Here is a 22368-nt window from a genome sequence, read left to right as displayed (position 1 = left end):
CTTATAATACCAATTGCAGAAGGGCAAACCCGCTAAGCTGGCTGCTATATTAAAGCACGCCGCAGCCAGCAAGCCGACCCTTGAAGGAATACAAGGATTAAAGCCCCTGATAAAGCCATGGAACCGACTAGAAGATATAAACACCTTGAGGCCCGAAAACACTAATTGAATTAACTATTAAAGGGACACAGTAGCCGAAGCCCCTGAGCAGATTGCTGCGTCAGGGTACACAGCAGCCTTCAGGCAGCCGATAGAGAGATACAGGACCGAAGCTTCTGAATATGCGGCTATGGCATGGCATATAATAGCAGGCCTGGAGCCAACCAACTGATAACCACAGGGCCTTAAGCTCTAAAGCAACCCACTAAACCAAAGAACATAGCTGGAGGTCCCAGCTTATCTAGCCCCGAGCCTAGCTACCAAGGACTATGCCCACTGACCCACTAACACCAGAGCCCCCGGGGCCGGAATCACCCAGCCATCGGAGGAGCCTGGCAGCTAATAACCAGCAAACTACATATAACTGCATGTAATTACAAGAACTAGAGGCCCTATAATACTAACTACCAAGATATGGAAGGGCAAGCCCCCCAAGCTTAGCTACCACATCAGGGCACGCAGCAGCCAGTGTACCAACTCATGGAGGAACACAGGAACCGAAGCCCCCGAAGAAGCCAATCGACCAAAAGACACAAAGCACGAAGGCATTGAGCAAGCCAACAATCCAAGGGACACAGGGACCGAAGCGCTTGAGCGAGCCGCTGCGGACGGCACGCAGCAGCAGCAGCAAGCAAACCTACTAACAAACTACAGGGCCATAGGCCCTAAAGCATTAAACCCACTGAACCAAGGAGCACAGGGCTTGAAGTCCCTGAACCGGCTGCTGCAGCAGAGCTTACAGCTGCCAGCACTCCAAAATGTTTAACTAGCCTAGGGGCCCCAGGCCCTGAAGCACCAACTATTACAGCGTCAGCTACAGGCGTGTTTCCCCTGTTCCCCTATGCTACCAGATCCGACTAGATCAGAAACATAGGGCCCTTCTGGATTGAATTCCAGGTAACCTCCGTACGGTTAGTACCCCAGGGCACTCAGAAGGGTTTATCAGAGGTTACGTACCGACCGCTAGCGAGGCCAGAGCCTGCAAGCCTGTTCAGAAAGACACTATAACTACTGCTGAAAAGATATGATATAGAAGGTTAAGCCTGCTAGGCGGCTGCCTCGCATCTGCTCCTCCTTACAGGTCCTCCGGGCATCAAGGCGGCCGAGGCTGCCAGATTTGGGTTCGTGGGCCAATCCCTATTTTCCGCAATATTAATTTATATGTAAAATCAGGCAAATCAACCCACGGCCATATAAAAATGAACTAAACTAGCCAGATTTTGCAAATTGGCTTGGAGGGAAAAGTAGCTACCCTGGAGCTACCTTGCAATTTGAGAAATATGCCCAAGGGTAAATAGGCCTATAACCCACCCTAGACTTAGTTCCAGTAAGACAATCCTGCCAGGGTTCTTACCCTACAGCTTGGGAAATAAGCCTATAAGCACAAGGGATATCCTTTTTCTAGGCTAAGAAAAGGTATAATTAGGAGTGGACTTATAAGATCTAGATAGAGCAAGTAAAAATATTGTATTTCTTTTATTAGCTATATATTATAATTAGCTAAGACTATGTGTATTATTTAAATAAAAACTAGCTATCTTTGACTAACTGTCAGGCCTTATTAGAGGATTTCAGCTAAGCCACGGTTACTAATTTAAAATAAACAAATAAACAAATAAACATATGCCTAAGGGTAGGGGGTTAAATCACGAGAAATGAAAAGTATTGGATTTCCTGTCAGATAAAGTAAACAATATTTTATTTGAGACATTTATAACGAAAGAAATCATATGTACTATAAATATAAATAAAAAGCTCCTATATACTATGCATTAACTTGCTGCTCTGGTATAATATTATATACTTAGCAAGCGAATCTCCTCTTGTCACTCGTCCCTAGTGCTTCCTGTCTCCTAATGCTGGCCATCTAACGAATTAACCCTATCTGCTTGTGACCTCCTTACTGCTTCCATCTCAGCTTCTTTTTTTTTGAAGCGTGCTCCTACACAATGGCAGTGCTCTTAAGAGCTCGCCGCCCCGCCCGTCACTTTCTCCATCAAGTGGCCGACACTACACTGTCGATTCGCCAGGATTATCTCCAAAGTGTCTCGGAATCGATCAAGCAGTGTTCTTGCTAGCTGCTCAGGGATCCTGTCGGCCGCAAATGCAGCGCCCATTGATAGCAAACCATCCTTCTCCTCTACTGTCTCGATGGCAAAGTCAATGGACGCGTAGGGTTGCTTTGGGCTGACTTCTGCCTGCTCGTAAATTGTACCACCTAGTGATAGCTCCTCCTTTAACGCCTTTAGATGATTCACCATGCTGGCTCGCAAATCTGCTGCGTCTCCTTCTGGCCATCCCATCCAACGCTGAGCAATTGTTGGGAATTCGAGACCTTCATGCCTCATACTGTGAACTTGTTGTTTCTTGAGCTGTTCGAGCAGCTTGTCCACTGTCCATTCAGGTTCATATGCGACACGGCATGGAACTGCTCTGGCACAGCATGCGACAGCACCTGCGGCTGATGGATGCACTGTGTTCCGTCCCGTATAGACGTCGGCAAACACAACATCACGAGTTGAAGTGTGCAGGCCCAATACTATGCCCCAAGCGGCTTTGACAGCCAGGGCAACTGGGAAGTCTGGTTGTCCGCTTCTTGATCCCAACACAATCGGCTCACCGGAAACAATACCCAGTCGTGAGACCTGGGGCTCGGTGTGTGCACTAATGGACGGAATGTGAGATCCATGAAGAAGCTCACGCCAGTAGTCTTCAGTTTCCTGTGTTGTCCGGGCTTGTAGACTCTGGAAATACGACCCAACAGGAATGAAATTGTCCGTAGGTTGACCCGCAATAATCTCTTCTAATGTTGTCCACACCCGATGTAAAGTCGCTCCATCGTAGAGCGCATGCGAGATACGGAACACGATGCGATGCTGATTCGTAGGGGCAACGACAATAGCAACATCGAACATTGGTTGTCCAAGACTTGGGGTTGCGAACATGCCGTTGTCCAGTGGGTCTCGACAGAAGGCATCGAGATCCATATCAGTGTGGAAGACACGGACTTCTGGCTGCCATTTGGCATAGACAACTTGGAAAAATTTCTGGCCGCCAGGTCTAGCGAATGCGGTGCGGAGTGATTCGATTTTCGTGACGAGATCAGAAACTGCCGACGTCACTCCGGATATGTCGCAAGGGCCGCTCGCATCAAAAGCAAAGTAATTCAATTGCCTGCGTTCCGGTGCCATATTTTCTCTGATAATCTGGGCTTGGAAGTCTGTTGTCGGCAGAATATCAACTACGTCTTGTGCCTGTTCAACCGGCACGCACTCAAGAACATTTGATCGTTCTTCAGGCGAGACCAGTGATAAGGGCTTGTAGTCTGCGACCTCGTCAGTGTCCATGGTGGCACATGCTGCCATGTCAGAAAGAACCGGGAAATTGAAAATATCGATGACAGAAAGCCGCAAGCTGTGTCCTCGTAGCTGTTGAACGAGGGTCATGGCGGTCATAGAGTCGCCACCAAGGTCGAAAAAGTTGTCCATTCGCGACACGAGCGTGTTGTCAAGTCCAATACAGGTCGCCCACAACTCGGAAAGAAGCTGTTCCTTGGGGCCGACAGGCGGCTGGTATAACTGAGACTTGGCCGTGTATTCAAGCCACTTGTCCGATGGTATGGAATCCAATAAAACGCCAACCGCTTTACGGTCCATCTTGCCACTGTCATTGAGAGGGAATTTGCTGATAGCCAAGAACGCGGAGGGTATCATGTACCTGGGGAGCGTTTCAAGGAGGGAGGCGTGGAGGGAATCGAAAGCCTTCTGTTGCTCGCGGTCGGGCATGAGTATCGAAGGCACAGTGGCGTGAGAAGTATGCAGGCCGGGTGAGGTTGATTCAATGATGCCGACCAGAGATTGTCCCTTTTTGGAGACGTAGGCGTGTGTCGCGTCCGGCAGCAGGCGGACAATCTCACTCTCGACCTCGCCAATTTCCACTCGCTGACCGCGGATCTTGATCTGCGTGTCACGACGGCCCACAAAGGTCAACGAGCCATCGGTGTTCTGCTGCACCATGTCTCCGGTGCGGTACATGCGCCGGCCGTGGCCAAGGCCCAATTCCTGCACAAACGCCGGGTCCGTCACAAAGACGGCCGCCGTCTTGACAGGGTCGTTCAAGTAGCCGCGTGAGAGCAGCGGGCCTTCGATGAGCAGCTCACCGGGCGCGCCAAGGGGAACTAGTCGGCCAATGTCGTCCGGATCGGCTACCCAAGCGCCTCCTGCGATGGGCTGTCCGACGTTTGCTGCAACTGCAGGATCCAGGATAGGAGGGCTGCAATGGAACACGATGGATGCTTCAGCAGGGCCATAGCCGTTGATTACTATAGCATCCTTGTTCCACCTATCTACAACGCCTGCATCAACAGGCTCTCCAATAAGCACAAGAGTCTTCAGGGTAGGAATTTGCTTTGGATCTAAGAGGCGGGCGACTGTTGGTGTCACATTGGCATAGGTTACGCGCAAATCGCTGGCTGACTGATTGAGTCTCGAGAGACGATCATCTTCGGAGAGCGCACAAATACAGCCGCCAAAAGCAAGGGTTGCCATAACATCAGAGATGCTAACATCGAAAGTAAAGGCAGCAAACTGGAGCGTGCGTGTTGAGGGAGAGAGCCCCCAGAGTGGCGCGTGTGCGAGAATGCTTGTTACGAGACCACCATGCTCAAGGACAACGCCCTTGGGCTTGCCGGTACTGCCAGAGGTGAAGATGACCCAGGCCACATTCTCGGACCGCACGGATGTGCAAGGCTCGTCGGACGGTGCCGGGTTCGAGGGGGGCGATTCGAAGAAGGAGTCGACGGCAAGCATCTGTGTATGGGCTGATAGCCCATCCAAACGTTGCTCGTGGCCGCGATCGACCAGCACAATCGGCGCGGCAATGTCCTGAACGATGCCGGCGATGCGGGCCAAGGGATGGCCCACACCGAGAGGAACCACGGCGCCTCCAGCCCGGAGGATGGATAGCATCGCCACAATCGTCCACTTTGACTTATCCATACATACGCCAATCTTCACCTCAGGGCCTACACCACGCCCGACTAGATGGTGAGCTAGCCGTCGGCTAGTGTGTTCCAGCTCTGCGTATGTCAACTCGCCGTCCCATGCGCAGACAGCCGGTGCCGCAGGCTGCGCGGCCACTTGGTCCAGCACTAATTCGTGGAGGCAACGTTCGACTCGTGGCGGCATGATCGAATTCCATGTAGCGAATTGCGCCTTGTCTTGTGATGACAGCAAATTGAGCTGTCGTAGCGACTGATTCGGATTCTCACATATAGCGCAGATGGCTTGTACAAAGCCCTGGGCGAACCTCGTGGCTGCTGCATCTGAGAAGACAGCTGTTGAATACTGCAGATCAATTACAAGCTTAGTTGGTGATGCGTCGACATTGATATTCAAATCATATTCCGTTGGGTCTTCCCAGGCCAGGCCCTCGAGGGAAATTGATGCTTGTTCGGAGCTCTCCGAGCCTTGCCGTTTGTATGATAGTGTGCTATTAAATAACGGCTGACTCCTTGAGAAACCTAGCTCATGCTGGATGGAAGCTAGCGAGGTTCGCTGATGCTCAAAAGCCTCAGCGGATTGGCTTTGTAGCTTAAGAGCTATATCTGACACGGTTGCATTCCAATCTACCTGGAGGTGACTGACCAGCATGTTAATCATAGGACCGACTAAATTCTCTACTCCTGGGATTGGTGCATCACGGCCGCTCGAAAGGTTACCGAAGCTGACATTGTTCAATCCCGTTCGTGTGGCGAGTACGAGGGCCCATGCTAGCTGACAGATACTGGCAATTGAGATGCCGTATGTATCCCGGAAGTCGTGCAGTGCACCAAGGTCATTGAGATGCGTGAACACCTTCGCAAGCTTTGTCTGTTCGTGTTCGGTATTGCGCGATGGCTCCTGCGGCTCTAGGATACATGGCTGGGCATCACTCAACAATGTCTTCCAGAATTGAAGGTCATCCTGTGGCTGTCTCCCCTCAAGGAATCCAACATAGGCACTGTAATGGGAACCGCCAGCCGGTAAGGCACCCTCGTAGGCGCCAATGAGGTCGCCAATTATTAGCGTCAGAGACGAGGCGTCAACCAGCGTATGGCTCACATCGAGACGGCAGTAGACCTCGCCTGTAGCTGTTTGTGCTACTGTCAAACGATGAGGAGGGCGGTGAAGGTCTGACAAGTCGAGTATCGGCCGTGAATCGAGCCATTCAACTACAGCTCCGTCTGCGATGTTGACCTCACTAACAATGCTGATATCTGGTTGTTTGAGGACGACTTGGATGAACCTCTCTTGGCCTGGTAGCGGCTCGAGCAGAATAGTCCGGAGGATAGAGTGCCGCATAACAACCTGATGCCACGCTTTTACAAGCCGCTCCATGCTGACAGGGTTGGCGGGGTCAGATGACTTGATGTGGCAAGTCTGTTGGATGCAGTAGGTTGAGGGCGATTGTACTTGGGTAAGCAGGATACCTTGCTGGATTGGCGAACAGGGCAGAATGTCTTCAATGTAGGTGGTTGAAGGAAGGCCGATGGTACGGAGGTATTGCCCTTCAATAACGCCCATATCCCTATCAGATAGACTCGCAAGTGGGAAGTCAGTTGCTGTAGCTCTCGGTGCCGCGACAAGCAGCTCATCCACAAGGCTCTTTACAGCTTTGCCATATGCTTGAAGCCACTCCTGGACAACCGCCTGTTGACGTACTTGACGGCTGAAGCGGAGGCTGAGACATAACTCATCATCCTCCACAGTGGCGGTGACATCAAGCACAGCAAATGTCTTGACCATGTCACCAACATCGGGTGTCGAATATTCGCCATCATCAATACGGAATAGTGTATCCTCTCGCTTTGTCTGCTGAAACCTTCCAGTATAATTAAAAAGGATTTCAGCAGGACCGTGACCCGCAAATTCTTCTCGTCCACGAGCGGTTAGGAAACGGCTACCGAAGTAGGGAACACCACGGCCAGGGATACGCCTGCGCTGGTCCTTTACACGTCTAAGAGTATCGATAGTGCTATCAGAATTAGCTTCCACGGGGACATAAAGTGGTGTCATTGTTGTGAACCAGCCGATGGTGTCAGACAGGTCCGTTTCATCATCCGTAGTCTCACGGCCATGCCCTTCAGTGAAGACGGCAGGGACAGGACGATCGGTAAAGACCTCTCGGAAGGAGAGGAATAGGGCTGCTAGCAGGATCTCTACTGGTTCGGTATTAAGAGTGGCGTTGGCGATGTCATATAGTAACGTCGTGGTGTCAGAGTCCAACTTCGTCTGGATGCTAGTGAGATTGCCCCATACATCCTGACCTGGGTTAAGGCCCCAGTACTCCCAATTTGTTGTGGGCACCGTTACCGGCAGGGTATCTGCCACGAAGGCTTCCGCTGGCGTACCGAGCTCGCCCACGAACTTGCTCAATGATTTGTATTGCCGCTCCAACCACACAGGGAACGATAGGCTGCTCGGGTTCGGCAGCTTGCGACGCCCGAGGAGTTCTTCGAGATCCCGTGCGAGAATACGCCAGGATACAAGATCGATAACAAGATGATGGGCAACCAAGTGGAGGACCTGCTTGCCCTGCAGTTCGATCAGGGTGGCCGCAAACACTGGCCCGTGCTCGAGGTTGAGTGAGCCCTGGGACTGCGCAATAATGTCCCGTACAGACTGTGCATCAGCGGCCGTATGAGAAGAGAGACGGTAAGAGCCAGTAAGCTCTCTCTCAATCCACTGTTGCCAACCATGCTCTTGGCTGTGCCGGAAGCGAGCGCGAAGCATAGCATGCTTCACAACAGCCGCATCCAGTGCCCATGCGAGTTGCGATAGCTCCATCTGCTTTGTGATATGCAGCGCAACTCCTTGGTTGAAATGGTACTCTCTCTCAGCACGAAGTCCGTCGGGAGCAATTTGGTCAAAGTACATGTGCTGAACGGGCGAGAGATTGAAGACTCCCTCTGGAACGTGTGATGCATCGCCTGTATCATTGCGTGTCTGCGCCTGGGCTGCCAGTTTGGGAATTGTCTGGCTCTCGAGAACCTTGCGAACTGTTATGAGGATACCACGAGCCCGGCCAGCTGATACTACCTGCATTGCTGTGATAGAATCTCCACCGAGACTGAAAAACTTGGCCGAGTATGTGACTTTGCGTAACGGAACACCAAGCACCTCGCTCCATATCTCTCGTAACGATCGCTCGATGGCTGTGGCTGTTTCCGGCAAGTCATCGTCTTCATTTTCTTCAGTGTCAGTGCTAGTTATGGCAGCAATATCATCTTGCGGTAATGATTGTATCCAGCGAGTGAGTGCCATCCGATCCGTCTTTCCTGACGCATTGATGGGAGCAGCCGCTAACGGCAGCCATATATTTGGGACCATATAGTGCATGACCTGCTGAGATAAATCTTCCTGGGCTTTAGATAAAAGTTTTTGAGCACTCTGCTTAAGATCATCAGAAACGGGTTCGACGGCGGTATTCTGATGGCGGCTCGCTACCGAGGCCTCACTGAGGATGACAGCAGCAATGAGCTGGCCACTAAGAGGTCCCTGGCGCATATAAAGTACAACCGCATCATGAACGCCGGAATTCTTCCCTATATGATACTCAATCTCGCCGACCTCCACGCGCTGGCCACGGATTTTAATCTGAGCATCGATTCGGCCAAGATAAGTCAGGGAGCCGTTTGGATTCTGCCGCACTAGATCGCCGGTGCGGTACATCCGCCGGCCAAGACTCAGGCCCAACTCTTCCACAAATGCTGGATCTTTGATAAAAGCAGCATCAGTTTTAACGGGGTCGTTTAGATAGCCGCGCGCCAATAATGGACCTTCAATAAGCAGCTCGCCAGGGGCACCGCGGGGGACCAGTTGTCCGACGCTGGCTGGGTTAACAACCCAGGTCCCACCGGCGATGGCCGTTCCAATATTCAGAGACAACGAAGTGTCTGGAATTTTCTGACATGTCGAGTGTATACAGCATTCCGAAGGCCCATAGGCGTTGATGACATTGGCGTGACCTATCCATTGATCGACAACCTTGGCTTGGACAGCTTCACCCATCAAGATCATTGTTCGTACTGATGGGGCGTCCTGCGGCCGAACTAATGCTGCCACAGTCGATGTCAACGTGGCTATCGTCACATTGGCTTCAGATAGGTAGGCTGAAAGCCGATCCATGCGATCCTCTTCAGAAGGAAGACAGGTACAGGCTCCGAACGCAAAAGCTGTGATAATCTCTTGGATAGCAGCATCGAATGTGAAAGCTGCAAACTGCAATAGACGGTCGTGAGGTTGTATATCTAGTCTGCGACCGTGGAAGAATATACTTGTCGCAAGGGCCCCATGTTGAAGCACAACGCCCTTGGGTTTGCCCGTACTACCAGAGGTGTAAATGACCCAAGCCACATGCTCGGGGCGGACGGTCGTGCAAGGCTCATCGGATGGTGTTGTCGCCATGGCTGATGGGGGTGCCTTGAAGAAAGAGTCGACGGCAAGGAACCGGGCATGGGCTTTAAGCGGCCCTAGGCGTTGTTCGTGAACACGGTCAACCAGAACCAGCGGCGTGGCTGCATCCTGCATAATGCCTTCGATACGGGCCAGCGGCTGTTGCACTCCCAGGGGAACGACAGCGCCACCAGCGCGGAGGATGGCCACCATGGCCACTGCTCCCAGTTTTGATTTATCCATGCACAGACCGACCATCACATCCGGACCGACACCTTGCTCGACTAGATGATATGCTAACCGACGGCTCGCTTCATCCACTTCGCCATATGTCATGTCACCATCACACGCGCTGATGGCTAATGCTTCTGGTTGTACGGCCATCCTTTCAACTACAAGGTCATGAACACAGCGCTCAAGGCGAGCCGGCATAGTTGAATTCCATTTGCAAAACTGTGCGCCATCGTTCGGAGATATCAGACTAAGCTGACCGAGCGAGCTACCCGCATTCTCGCAGATGGCGGATATGGCTCGCACTAACCTCTGTGCAAGTCTCGTAGCTGCTTCGTCTGAGAACATTGACGTCGAATACTGTAAGTCGATTGCAAGCTCAGTCGGTGCTGCATTGATATTAACGTTCAAATCGTACTCTGTCGGGTCCTCCCAGGCTAAGCCTTCCAGAATAATTGCTGATTGTTCAGAGCCAGCTACGGGTTGCCGCTTGTATGATAATGTGGAATTGAACAATGGCTGGTCTCTTGAAAAGTTTAGCTCGTGCTGAATAGAAGCTAACGATGTGCGTTGGTGTTCGAAAGCTTCGGCAACCTGACTCTGCAACTTGCGAGCTACGTCAGATACTCTTGCGGTCCAATCCAGCTGCGTGTGGCAAACAAGCATATTAATCATAGGGCCAACCAGCTCTTCTACTCCCGCAATAGGCGCATCGCGGCCGCTTGATAGGTTTCCAAAGCTGATATTTTGGGATCCCATCTGACTGGCAAGGACAAGCGTCCAAGCCAGCTGACAAATGCTGGCAATTGAGACGCCATATGTATCCCGGAAGCTATACAGTGTAGTGAGGTCTTCAATCTGTGCAAACACCTTCTCAAGCTTTGCTTCTTTGGAGTTGTGTGGAGGATGTTGAGGCGGCAGGAGACATGGCTCAGCATCTCTCAGCGATTCCTTCCAGAACTGAAGATCTTCCTGCGGCTCTCTCCCTTCAAGGAATGATACATAGGCACTGTAATGCGAGCCGCCACTAGCCGGCAAATTACCCTCATAGGCAGTAATAAGGTCATGGATTATCAGGGTTAACGAGGAGGCATCGACAAGGGCATGGCTCACATCAAGTCGGCAGTAGACCTCGCCCGTAGTTGTCGTCAGTAGCGTCAGACGATGGGGAGGATGTCGAAGGTCTGTTACATCAAGAACTGGCTGAGAGTTGAACCATTCAGCTACAGCTGCATTTGCAACGCCATTTTCATTAACAATGCCAATATTGGGCTGCCTTAAGACAATTTGGATAAACCTCTCCTGGCCTGGTAGCGGCTCAAGCAAGACGGTTCGGAGGATGGAGTGCCGCATAACGACCTGACGCCATGCTGTAATAAACTGATCCATGTTGAAGGGATGATTAACAGGATCATATGACTTGATGATGCATGTCTGTTGGATGCAGTAGGTTGATGGTGATTGTATTTGGGTAAGTAGAATGCCTTGCTGGATTGGTGAACAAGGGAGGATATCTTCAATTTCAGTGATTGAAGAAAGACCAATAAAACTGAGGTATTGACCTTCAATTACACCCATGTCGCTGTCAGACAGCTTTGCGAGTGGGAAGTCTGTTGCTCTACCTGTTCGTGCTGCGTCGGCCGACTCATCCATAATGTTGCCAGAAGACGTTTCTGTATCGTCTGTAGCCTCGATTCTCTGCGCTACAGCCGCCAGTTGGGGGATTGTCTGGCTCTCTAAAATCTTGCGTACAGTGACGAGAATGCCACGAGCCCGGCTGGCTGACACTACCTGCATTGCTGTGATGGAGTCTCCGCCCAGACTGAAAAAGGTAGTTGAGAAAGTCACTTCTTGTAACGGAATGGCTAGCACTTCGCTCCACACCTCCCGCAACGATCGCTCGAAAGGTGTGGCCATTGCCATCAGCTCTTCAGCATCTTCGTTATTCTCAGCGCTGCGAGTAAGAGCTACGATTTCGTCTTGAGGTAATGATTGCACCCAGCGAGTGAGCGCTAGTCGATCCGTCTTCCCTGATGCATTGATCGGCGCAGCCGCCAAGGGGATCCAGACACTCGGTACCATATAGTGCATGACCTGTTGCGACAAGTCATGCTGAGCTTTGCGTAGCAGGAATTGAGCGCTGTCCTTGTGTTCTTCGGCAACGTGTTTAACGTCTGCGTTCTGTTGGCGGCTTGCTGCAGAGTTCTCGGTTTCATCGAGGATAACAGCAGCAATGAGTTGACCAGCAAGGGGTCCTTGCCGCATGTAAAGCACAACAGCATCGTGAATGCCAGCCTGCTTCCCTATATGGTATTCAATCTCGCCGACTTCCACGCGCTGGCCACGAATTTTGATCTGAGTATCGCGTCGGCCGAGGTAGGTCATCGATCCATCCGCATTTTGTTGAACCAGATCACCGGTTCGATACATCCGTCGACCGGGGGCTAGGCCTAGCGCTTCCACAAATGGCGGATCTTGGATAAAAGAGGCGGCGGTCTTGACAGGGTCGTTAAGGTAGCCTCGAGCCAGTTGGGGGCCTTCAATGAGGAGCTCTCCCGGCGTACCACGTGGAACCAGTTGTCCAATGCTAGCTGGGTTTGCTACCCAGAATACGCTCGCCAGCGGCAATCCTATATTGCTTGCTTCTGATCTATGACTGATGTGATTTCCTGTGGCGTGTATACAGCACTCAGAGGGGCCATAGGCGTTAATCACAGTGGTATACCCAGCCCACTGATCAACGACTTTAGGTTGAACAGCTTCGCCCATCAAAACTAGGGTTCGTATAGTCGGGATATTCTGTGGCTGGATTAAAGCGGCTACTGTTGATGTTAAAGTAACGATAGTGATTTTGGCCTCTTCCAAGAATGGCGTTAACCGGTTCATTCGGTCCTCTTCTGACGGAATGCAAATGCATGCCCCCAGCGCCAGCGTCGTCATGATTTCCTGTATAGCAACATCAAATGTATATGCTGCAAATTGTGATAACCGGTCTTGGGGCTTGATATCAAATGCCCGCCCATGAGCAAGAATGCTGGTTGCGAGGGCCCTGTGTTCCAGCACAACGCCCTTAGGCTGGCCAGTACTGCCAGAGGTGTAGATGATCCAAGCTACATTGTTGGGGCGGACGGACTTGCAAAGCTCAGCGGATGACGTTATCGCTGGGGCTGACGAAGCTGCATCGAAGAAGGAGTCCACGGCAAGCAAATTGGTATGCGCCGCAAGCTTCGACAGCCGCTGCTCGTGAGCACGATCTACTAACACAATGGGCGCGGCCGTTTCGTTCACAATGCCCTCAATGCGGGCCACCGGATGTTGTACACCGAGAGGGACTACAGCGCCGCCGGCGCGGAGAATAGCCAGCATAGCAACTACTCCCAACTTTGACTTATCCATACACATGCCGACCATCACTTCGGGGCCGACATTATGCTGGATCAAGTAGTAGGCTAGCTGCTTACTTGCGCTGTCCAGCTCGCCATACGTCATCTCCCCGTCCCACGCGCTGATAGCAACCGCAGATGGCTGCTCAACCATCTTATCATTGACCAGGTCATGAATGCAGCGGTCAATCTGGGATGGCACTGTAGAGTTCCACTTAAATAGCTGGGCACTATCCTCCGCGGATAACAATTGCAATTGGCCAAGCGACTGCTCGGTCTCTGCGTTTTGTGCTAGCTGCTGCACAATGTGACCAAACTGGGTGAGCAGCCGTTGCACATCATTTGATGGAAGTACTGTACTATCGTAGCGTACTTCGACATCAACGTCCATGCCCTGTCCTATCGTACACTCGACTGTTAGAGCGTAGGCGTCAAATGCGCCCAGAGACGTATTTTCACGCTCTATATTCATATCAGACATTGGTGTTGCCTCTTCCTTTTCTGCTGCTGGCTGTACGACAAAGATATGACCAGGGTCAAACTCTGGTCCCAGCCCTGGAACCAGTCGCCGGATATTTTGGAGACCAGTATGTTCATACGGAATCATCTCAGCTGCCCGGTCATATATGTCAGTAAGGAAACCTTTCACAGACTGTTCCTTTGAAGCTGATACATGGAAGGGGACTGTGGTAACAGTTGGCGCTATAAGGTCCATAATGCCGTCTATCGGTGCCATACGACCCGAAAGCACCACATTAATGACTGCGTCATCAAGACCAGTATTGGTAGCGACAAGCAGGGCCCAGGCAGCGCGTAGGACTGTAGGTATGCCAGTTACCGAGGTCAGAGGAACCTGGAGGTGTTGCTGGAGTGCATCTCTTGGGCTGACGTCGTGCTGCGGGGACGGCAGGGCTGGATAACGAGCCCAGTTCGCGCCTTCAAGGTGTCCCTTCCAGAATGCTGCTATTTCCTCCTTCTTCTGCCGCTCCAGGTAACCAATAAATCGTGACACAGGTACTGTGACTGGCGGAGCTTCGCCTTTCAACATTCCAGCAAGCATTTCAATCGTCTTAGCAACACTCCAGCCGTCATATACGCTGTGATGCGTTGTCCATACAAAGAATCGATCCGCACTGCCCTCATTTGACACAATTGCTGCACGACTTAGGGCGCCGCCGTATGTGATGGGAGTGGCTTTATCTGTCGCAAGATAGTCTTCCAGTGACTTCCAGTCCTGCCAAGCTGACTCTGGCCGTATTACAACTTGCAATGCGTCAGTTCGGGCTGAGGGGATAATGCGGGTTCGTAATATAGGTAGAGCTTCAACCAGCCTTGTCCAGGCGGCTTTGAGATGTTCTGTAGAGAGGTTGGAATCCAGTCGGAAGACCCGCTGAATAACATAGGCCTCGGGACGCTGTGCAGTAATTGCCATAAGACCAGCTTGTAGAGGGGTACAGGGATAAATGTCTTCGATCTGGTCAATGGAAACGCTGCATTGAGCGGCAACATCTGATAATAATCGTGTCGTTGCGTCCGCATTATCGGCCTGGGCGGCGAGCTCCGGCCATAAACTCAGCGGAGCTGGATCTTCACTATTCACATGACCATTTTCAAGGCCGTGCTTCTCTTCCATGGCAACTGCTATATCCGCCAGACGCGGCCACCGGAAGATGTCAGCCACGGATAGGGGGATCTTTTCGGCTCGAGCCGCCGCCGTCAATTTCATAGCAAGGACTGAGTCTCCACCAAGACGGAAAAAGGAGTCGTTTATGCCAATAGCTTCAGGCTCTAATGCCAGAGCTATAGCCCAGAGACTCCGCAGGTTTTCTTCCATAGCAGTCGTTGGTGCCTGTTTTATGACGGATGAGCAAGAAAAGCTGGTCAGCTCCTCGCGAGACAGGAGGCGAAGCTGCTCCCGCACAGTACGGCGGTCTAGCTTGCCGGAGATGTTTATCGGGATCTTTGACGCAAGTAAAAACGCTGATGGGATCATGTATGCTGGAAGTATCTGGCCTAAATCCGTGTCTAATTTTTCAAGGGCCTTGCGCGCAGCTTCCGTAATCTTTGCCGGATTATAAAGCTCCAGTTCTCTGTCGCTAGATGGTCCAGCCTCGGGATATTCGATAACAGCGACTAACATCATGACTCCCTCATGTGCCTCACCAGCCGGCCGCACCACATCAACGACAGCTTCAGATGCACCTGGGAGTAGATGAACAATCTGACTTTCAATCTCTCCAATCTCAACTCGCTGTCCGCGGATCTTAACCTGCGTATCTCGTCGCCCAATATAGGTTAGTGAACCATCGGCATTTTGTTGAACTAAATCACCGGTTCGATACATCCGTCGACCGGGGGTTAGACCCAGAGCCTCCACAAACGGAGGATCTTGGATAAAAGAGGCGGCGGTCTTAACAGGGTCATTGAGGTAGCCTCGAGCCAGTTGGGGCCCTTCAATAAGCAGCTCGCCTGGCGCGCCGATTGGAACTAGCTGTGTACTGGCTGGGTTAACTACCCAGAATGTTGCAGCCAGCGGCTTACCAATACTAAGTGCCTCTGCTTTATCCTGAATCCTGTTTGCTGTGGTATGAATACAGCATTCGGATGGCCCGTAAGCGTTAATGATAGTAGCGTGCTGAGCCCATTGAGTAACCACTTTTGGTTGGACAGCTTCACCCATCAGTGCTAGCGATCGTACAGTCGGGACATCTTGTGGCTGGATTAAGGCGGCTACTGTTGATGTTAGGGTGAGGAAAGTAATACCAGCTTTTGCCAGGAAGGGTGTAAGTCGGTTAATACGGTCTTCCTCTGAAGGGATGCAAATACAGGCTCCAAAAGCAAGCGTTGTCATAGTCTCCTGAATAGCAACATCAAAAGTATATGCTGCAAACTGTGAGACTCGATCATATGGCTGGATATCAAATCCATGCCCATGAGCAAGGATACTAGTTGCAAGGGCCTGATGTTCAAGTACAACGCCCTTGGGTGTTCCAGTGCTGCCGGAGGTATAGATAACCCACGCCACATTTTCCGGTCGTACAGCCGTCAACGGCTCAAGCGACGTTGTTTCCAGAGTCGCTGGAGCCATATCGAAGAAAGAGTCGACGGCAAGCAGCCTCGTATGGGACGATAGCTCAGCTAAACGGTGTTCGTGGCCGCGGTCGACCAGAACAACTGGCGCAGCTGTATCTTTCACAATAGCCTCGATACGACCCACCGGATGCTGTACTCCAAGAGGCACCACGGCGCCGCCGGCGCGTAGGATAGCCAGCATGGCTACCACTCCTAACTTGGATTTATCCATACATAGTCCAACCATGACCTCTGGTCCTACGCCGGAGGTAGATAGATGGTGGGCTAGCTGACGGCTTGCTATATCCAGCTCGCTGTAGGTCATTTCGCCGTCCCATGAGCTGATAGCTGGCGCTGCCGGTCGAGCGACTATTTGTTCCTGCACCAATTCATGGATGCAGCGATCAGCCTTGGGTGGTGTTATTGAGTTCCACTGGGACAACTGCAGACCATCCTCCATGGATAGTACTTGTATTTGTCCAAGCGACTGTTCACCTTCGGTATTTTCTGCTAGCTGCTGCACAATATGGGCGAATTGGGCAAGAAGGCGCTGCGTAGCATCGACAGAGATGACTCCACTGTCATACAGCGCCTCAACTTCGATAAGACTGTTTCCCTGGCTCACTGTGCATTCGATATTGAGTGGGGTGGAGTGGAATGCGTCCGCAACAGTAAGTTCCTTCTTGAATAGCTTATCATATAAGAGTGGCGAGGACTTGGTTTCTTCGACCAGTTGGATAACAAACACATGGCCAGGGTCAAATTCTGAACCAAGGTCGGGAACCATACGACGGATATTCTGAAGACCAGTATGCTCAAATGGAATCATCTGAGTACTTTGCTCCTGTATAGCACTAAGGAAACCACGTATAGTCTGTTCCCTCAGAGTAGATACGCGGAAAGGCGCTGACGTGATTGTTGGTGCCATGATATCAACAATGCCATCAACAGGGGCCATGCGACCGGAGAGTACGATGTTGATAATAGCTTCGTCAGCACCGGTATTGGCGGCGATAAGGAGGCCCCAGGCGGCGCGCAGCAATGTCGGGGTCGTCACAGCACCACCTACTTTGCGTGAAATTCTGATCTCGCGGTTCAGAACATCGCGCGGCTCGACCTTATGGTGTAGGGATGGCAATGCCGGATAACGGGCCCAGTTGGCGCCTTCGAGGTGGTTCTTCCAGAATGATGTCGTCTGTTGCTGATCCTGCTGAGACAAGTAGGCAATGAAGCGCGATACGGGAACTGGGGCTGGAACCGCTTCATCGCGTAATAGCTGCACAAGTATGTTCATTGTCTGAGCCATGCTCCAGCCGTCGTATATGCTATGGTGTGCCGTCCACACAAAGAACCGTTCCGTTCCATCTTCACTCTCAACAACTGCAGTACGACTTAAAGCGCCACCATATATGATAGGGGTAGCTTTGTCTACTGCAAGATAATCCTCTAGTGATACCGAATCCTTCCAGATTGGCTGCTGCTCCCGGACTACCACTTGTAATGCATCAACTTGTACTGAAGGGATAATACGCGTTCGTAAGATGGGCAAAGTTTCCATCAGTCTCGCCCAGGCTGCCTTCAGCTTCCGAGTAGAAAGCTCGGCCTCTAGGCTAAATACACGCTGTATTATATAGGCCTCAGAATGCTGCGTGGTGATTGCCATTAGTCCGGCCTGCAATGGGCTGCAAGGATAAACGTCTTCAATCTGGCTAGTAGTTATGTCACACTGTGCGGCAACATCTGCCAATAGTTGTTCCCGATCTGCATCCTGGGCGAGCTCCGGCCACAAGCTTAGCGGGGCTGGATCTTCGCGTGCTAAGCCATTTGTTACATGGCCATTCGTGAGACCATGTTTCTCCTCTAAAGCGGCTGCTATGTCCGTCAGATGCGGCCATTGGAAGATATCGGCCACGGAGAGCGGGAGATTCTCGGCGCGGGCTGCTGCCGTCAGCTTCATAGCTATTACTGAGTCTCCTCCAAGACGGAAGAAGGAATCGTTAATTCCCACTTGCTCGGGGGCGAGTGATAAAACGGCAGCCCATAAATGTTGTAGTTTATATTCCATAGGAGTACTTGGAACCTTCTTTACACTCATTGAATAGGAAAATCTGCTCAGTGAATCGCGAGAGATCAGGCGTAGTTGATCTCGCACAGCGCGGCGATCTAGCTTGCCGGAATTATTGACCGGCATCTTTGGAGTAAGGAGATATGCCGAAGGTACCATATATGCCGGAAGGACTTGGCCAAGCTCCATATCCAGCCGCTGGAGGCTGTTTCGGGCAGGATCGGTGATGTTTGAATAATCATACAAGTCCAACTCGCCACTGGTGGATGATCCAGCTCCGGGGTATTCAATAACGGCAACGAGTATCAGAACTCCATCATGCGACTCCGCTGGCCGCACTACATCAACGATAGCCTCGGATGCCTCTGGGAGTAGCTTCATCATCTGACTCTCGATTTCTCCAATCTCAACTCGCTGGCCGCGGATCTTAACCTGGGTATCGCGTCGGCCGATATAGATAACGGAGCCGTCTGCATTTTGCTGTACCAGATCACCTGTGCGGTACATTCGTCGGCCACTAAGGCCTAAATCCTGTGCAAATGCCGGATCGTTGATAAAGGCAGCAGCAGTCTTATCAGAGTCATTTAAATAACCCCGCGCCAACTGCGGTCCTTCAATAAGTAGCTCTCCTGGAGCACCAATAGGAACCAATTGGTTAACATTAGTTGGGTTAACCACCCAGAATACACCAGCAAGCGGCTTTCCTACATTCAAAGCCTCTGATGTTTCTTTAATCTTATTTCCGGTGGTATGGATACAGCATTCCGAGGGCCCATAAGCATTAATAATAGTGGCATGGTCAGTCCACTGACTAACGACTTTGGGTTGCACAGCTTCGCCCATCAAAACTAGGGTTCGTACGTTTGTGTCTTGTGGTCGCACTAAGGCGGCGACTGTTGATGTCAAAGTAGCAATTGTGACATTGGACTCTAATAGGAATGGCGTAAGCCGGCTTACACGATCGTCTTCTGAAGGAATACAGATACAGGCTCCTAGAGATAGAGTTGTCATGATTTCCTGTATAGCAACGTCAAATGTATACGCTGCGAACTGTGATAGCCGGTCGTGCGGCTGGATATCAAATGCCTGTCCATGAGCGAGGATACTAGTTGCAAGGGCCCTATGCTCAAGGACGACACCCTTTGGCGTTCCAGTACTGCCGGAGGTGAAGATGATCCAGGCTACATTCTCCGGTTGCACGGATGTGCAAGGCTCGCCGGACGGTGCCGGGGTCGAGGGGGCCGATGCGAAGAAGGAGTCGACAGCAAGCAGCTGCGTATGGGATGCCAATGAATCCAAACGCTGCTTATGTGTGCGATCAACCAGCACGAGCGGCGCGGCAATGTCCTGGACAATCGCCTCGATACGGGGCAATGGATGCTGCACGCCGAGAGGGACCACGGCGCCGCCGGCGCGGAGAATAGCCAGCATAGCCACCACTCCCAACTTGGATTTATCCATACACATACCAACCATAACCTCTGGGCCTATGCCGTACTTGGCGGATAAATGGTGAGCCAGCCGACGGCTCGCTTCATTCAACTCGCCGTACGTCATCTCGCCATCCCACGCGCTGATGGCTGTTCTCTCCGGGTGGGCGGTCATCTCGTCCAGCACTAAGTCATGAATACAGCGGTCAGCTCGTGGTGGAACTGCTGAGTTCCACTTGGACAACTGCATCATGTCCTCCGAGGAGATTAGTTGCAGCTGTCCGAGCGGCTGATTATTATCTGCATTCTCTGACAATTGCTGCACAATATGACCAAATTGGGCAAGAAGACGCTGAGCCGCATCAACAGGGACGACGTCGTGATCATACCGCAGCTCAACCGCAACATCATTAGCATCCGCTGCCACAGTACACTCAACTGTCAGTGGATAAGCATCAAAATCATCCATAGAAGCAGCTTCCTCATCTACAACCATGCCCATGTTGAACGTTGGTATCGCTGACTCGCTCTCTCCGGCTGGCTGAACCACAAAGATATGGCCGGGGTCAAACTCTGGTCCGAGCCCAGGAACCATTCGACGAATACTCTGGAGACCAGTGTGTTCGAATGGAATCATCTCAGTCGACTGGTTTTGCACATCAGCCAGAAGGCTTTTCACAGACTGCTCCTTTAAAGCTGATATATAGAAAGGAACTGTAGTAACGGTTGGCGCTACAAGGTCCATAATGCCATCTATCGGTGCCATACGACCGGAGAGCACAACGTTGATAACAGCATCATTAAGTCCGGTTTTACTGGCAACAAGGAGGGCCCAAGCGACGCGCAGCACTATAGGGAGCGTGACGGCTTCTGATTTTAGAGAAACGTGGAGATGCTGCTGGAGTGTATCCCTCGGGTTAACATAGTGCTGTGGAGATGGCAAAGCTGGATAACGAGCCCAGTTGGCATCCTTTAAGTAATTTCGCCAGAATGACGTTGTCTTCTCCTCAGTTTGCTGGTTCAGATAGGCAATGAATCGTGATACCGGAACCGGGACTGGCGAAGCTGCGCCTTGTAATAGCTGGGCCAGCAATTCCATCATTTTAGCCACACTCCAACCGTCGTAGACGCTATGGTGCGTTGTCCATACAAAGTAGCGGTTAGATCCAGTCTGGATTATAGCAGTACGGCTGAGAGCGCCGCCATAGATGATTGGGTTGGCTCGGTCTGCTGCGAGGTAGTCGTCAAGCGACGTGCCATCCTGCCAAACAGGCTCCTTCTTCAATACAACCTGAAGTGCATTACAAAGGACTGAGGGGATGATGTGAGTACGCAAGATAGGCAGACTTTCAGCTAATTTTATCCAGGCAGCCTTGAGTTGATGGGTAGACAGGTTGGCCTGTAGTCGGAAAACGCGTTGAACAACGTAGGCTCCTGGGCGCTGGGCAGTAATTGCCATAAGACCGGCCTGGAGGGGACTGCAGGGGTAAACATCCTCAATAAGTTCAGATGTGACGCTACACTGCATTGCAACATCTGCCAACAATTTTTCTCGCTCATCGTCCGTCTGGGGGTCGAGCTGGGCGAGTTCGGGCCACATGCTGAGCGGGGCCGGATCTCCATCCACAAAGCCAAAGTCATTATTCCTATTTTCTATAGCCTCTGCCAGCTGTACAAGACGTGGCCAACGGAGTATATCTGCCACAGAGATGGGAATCTGCTCGGTCCGGGCAACCGCCGCCAGCTTCATAGCTACTACCGAATCACCACCGAGCCGGAAGAAGGAGTCGTCGATTCCTATTGCATCAGGTGAAAGTGATAAGGCTGCAGCCCAGAGGCTATGCAACTTTCGCTGCATAGCAGTAGTTGGAGCCTGCTTTGTGAGTATAGAATTGGAAAAGCGACTTAATGACTCGCGGGACAATAGGCGCAGTTGATCTCGTGTAGTACGGCGATCCAGCTTACCCGAATTATTCATCGGGATTTTTGAAGTAAGGAGGTATGCCGAAGGTACCATATATGACGGAAGGATTTGGCCAAGCTTAATGTCTAGCCCCTGGATGCTAGCACGGGCGGCATCGGTAATTTCATCGAACAAGCCTAACTCTCCATTGCTAGATGGTCCAGCTGTGGGATATTCAATGACAGCGACCAACATCAGAACTCCCTCATGCGCCTCACCAGCCGGCCGTACTATATCGACAATAGCTTCGGAAGCTTCTGGTACTAGAGATAATATTTGACTCTCAATCTCTCCAGTCTCAACTCGCTGTCCGCGGATCTTAACCTGTGTATCTCGTCGTCCAATATAAGTTAACGACCCATCTGGGCTCTGCTGTACCAAGTCGCCAGTTCGATACATGCGACGGCCAGGATTTAAGCCTAGTGCTTCAATAAATTCTGGGTCCGTAATAAATGCAGCATCGGTTTTGGCAGAGTCGTTCAAGTAACCCCGTGCCAACTGCGGTCCCTCGATAAGCAGCTCGCCCGGCGCGCCGATTGGGACTAATTGTCCAGCATTTACCGGGTTAACTACCCAAAAAACACCCGCAAGCGGCTTTCCTACATTTAAAGCCTCTGATCTTTCCATAATC

General features: G+C 51.5%; 1 protein-coding gene across 1 annotated transcript; it reads right to left on the bottom strand.

The window, feature by feature from the left end:
* Window positions 1-1842: 1842 nt before the first annotated feature.
* Window positions 1843-20636, bottom strand: GGI43DRAFT_418555 (uncharacterized protein). Its single transcript, XM_083207562.1, has one exon. It carries the CDS (start codon window positions 20538-20540, stop codon window positions 2121-2123), a length of 18420 nt encoding a protein of 6139 aa, XP_083055376.1. The 5' UTR covers window positions 20541-20636; the 3' UTR covers window positions 1843-2120.
* Between the last annotated feature and the right edge of the window lie 1732 nt (window positions 20637-22368).

The sequence above is a fragment of the Trichoderma evansii genome, assembly GCF_050947405.1.
Source record: "Trichoderma evansii strain SZMC 28006 chromosome Unknown GGI43scaffold_37, whole genome shotgun sequence".
Classification (NCBI taxonomy): Eukaryota; Fungi; Ascomycota; class Sordariomycetes; order Hypocreales; family Hypocreaceae; genus Trichoderma; species Trichoderma evansii.
The sequence above is the reverse complement of the archived record's forward strand: the minus strand, read 5'-3'. Positions and strand labels throughout refer to the sequence as shown.

What these genes read in the sequence shown, in the direction of transcription:
- GGI43DRAFT_418555 (XM_083207562.1), bottom strand. Translation starts at nt 20,540, where the DNA reads ATGGCACCGATAGATGGCATTATGGACCTTGTAGCGCCAACCGTTACT.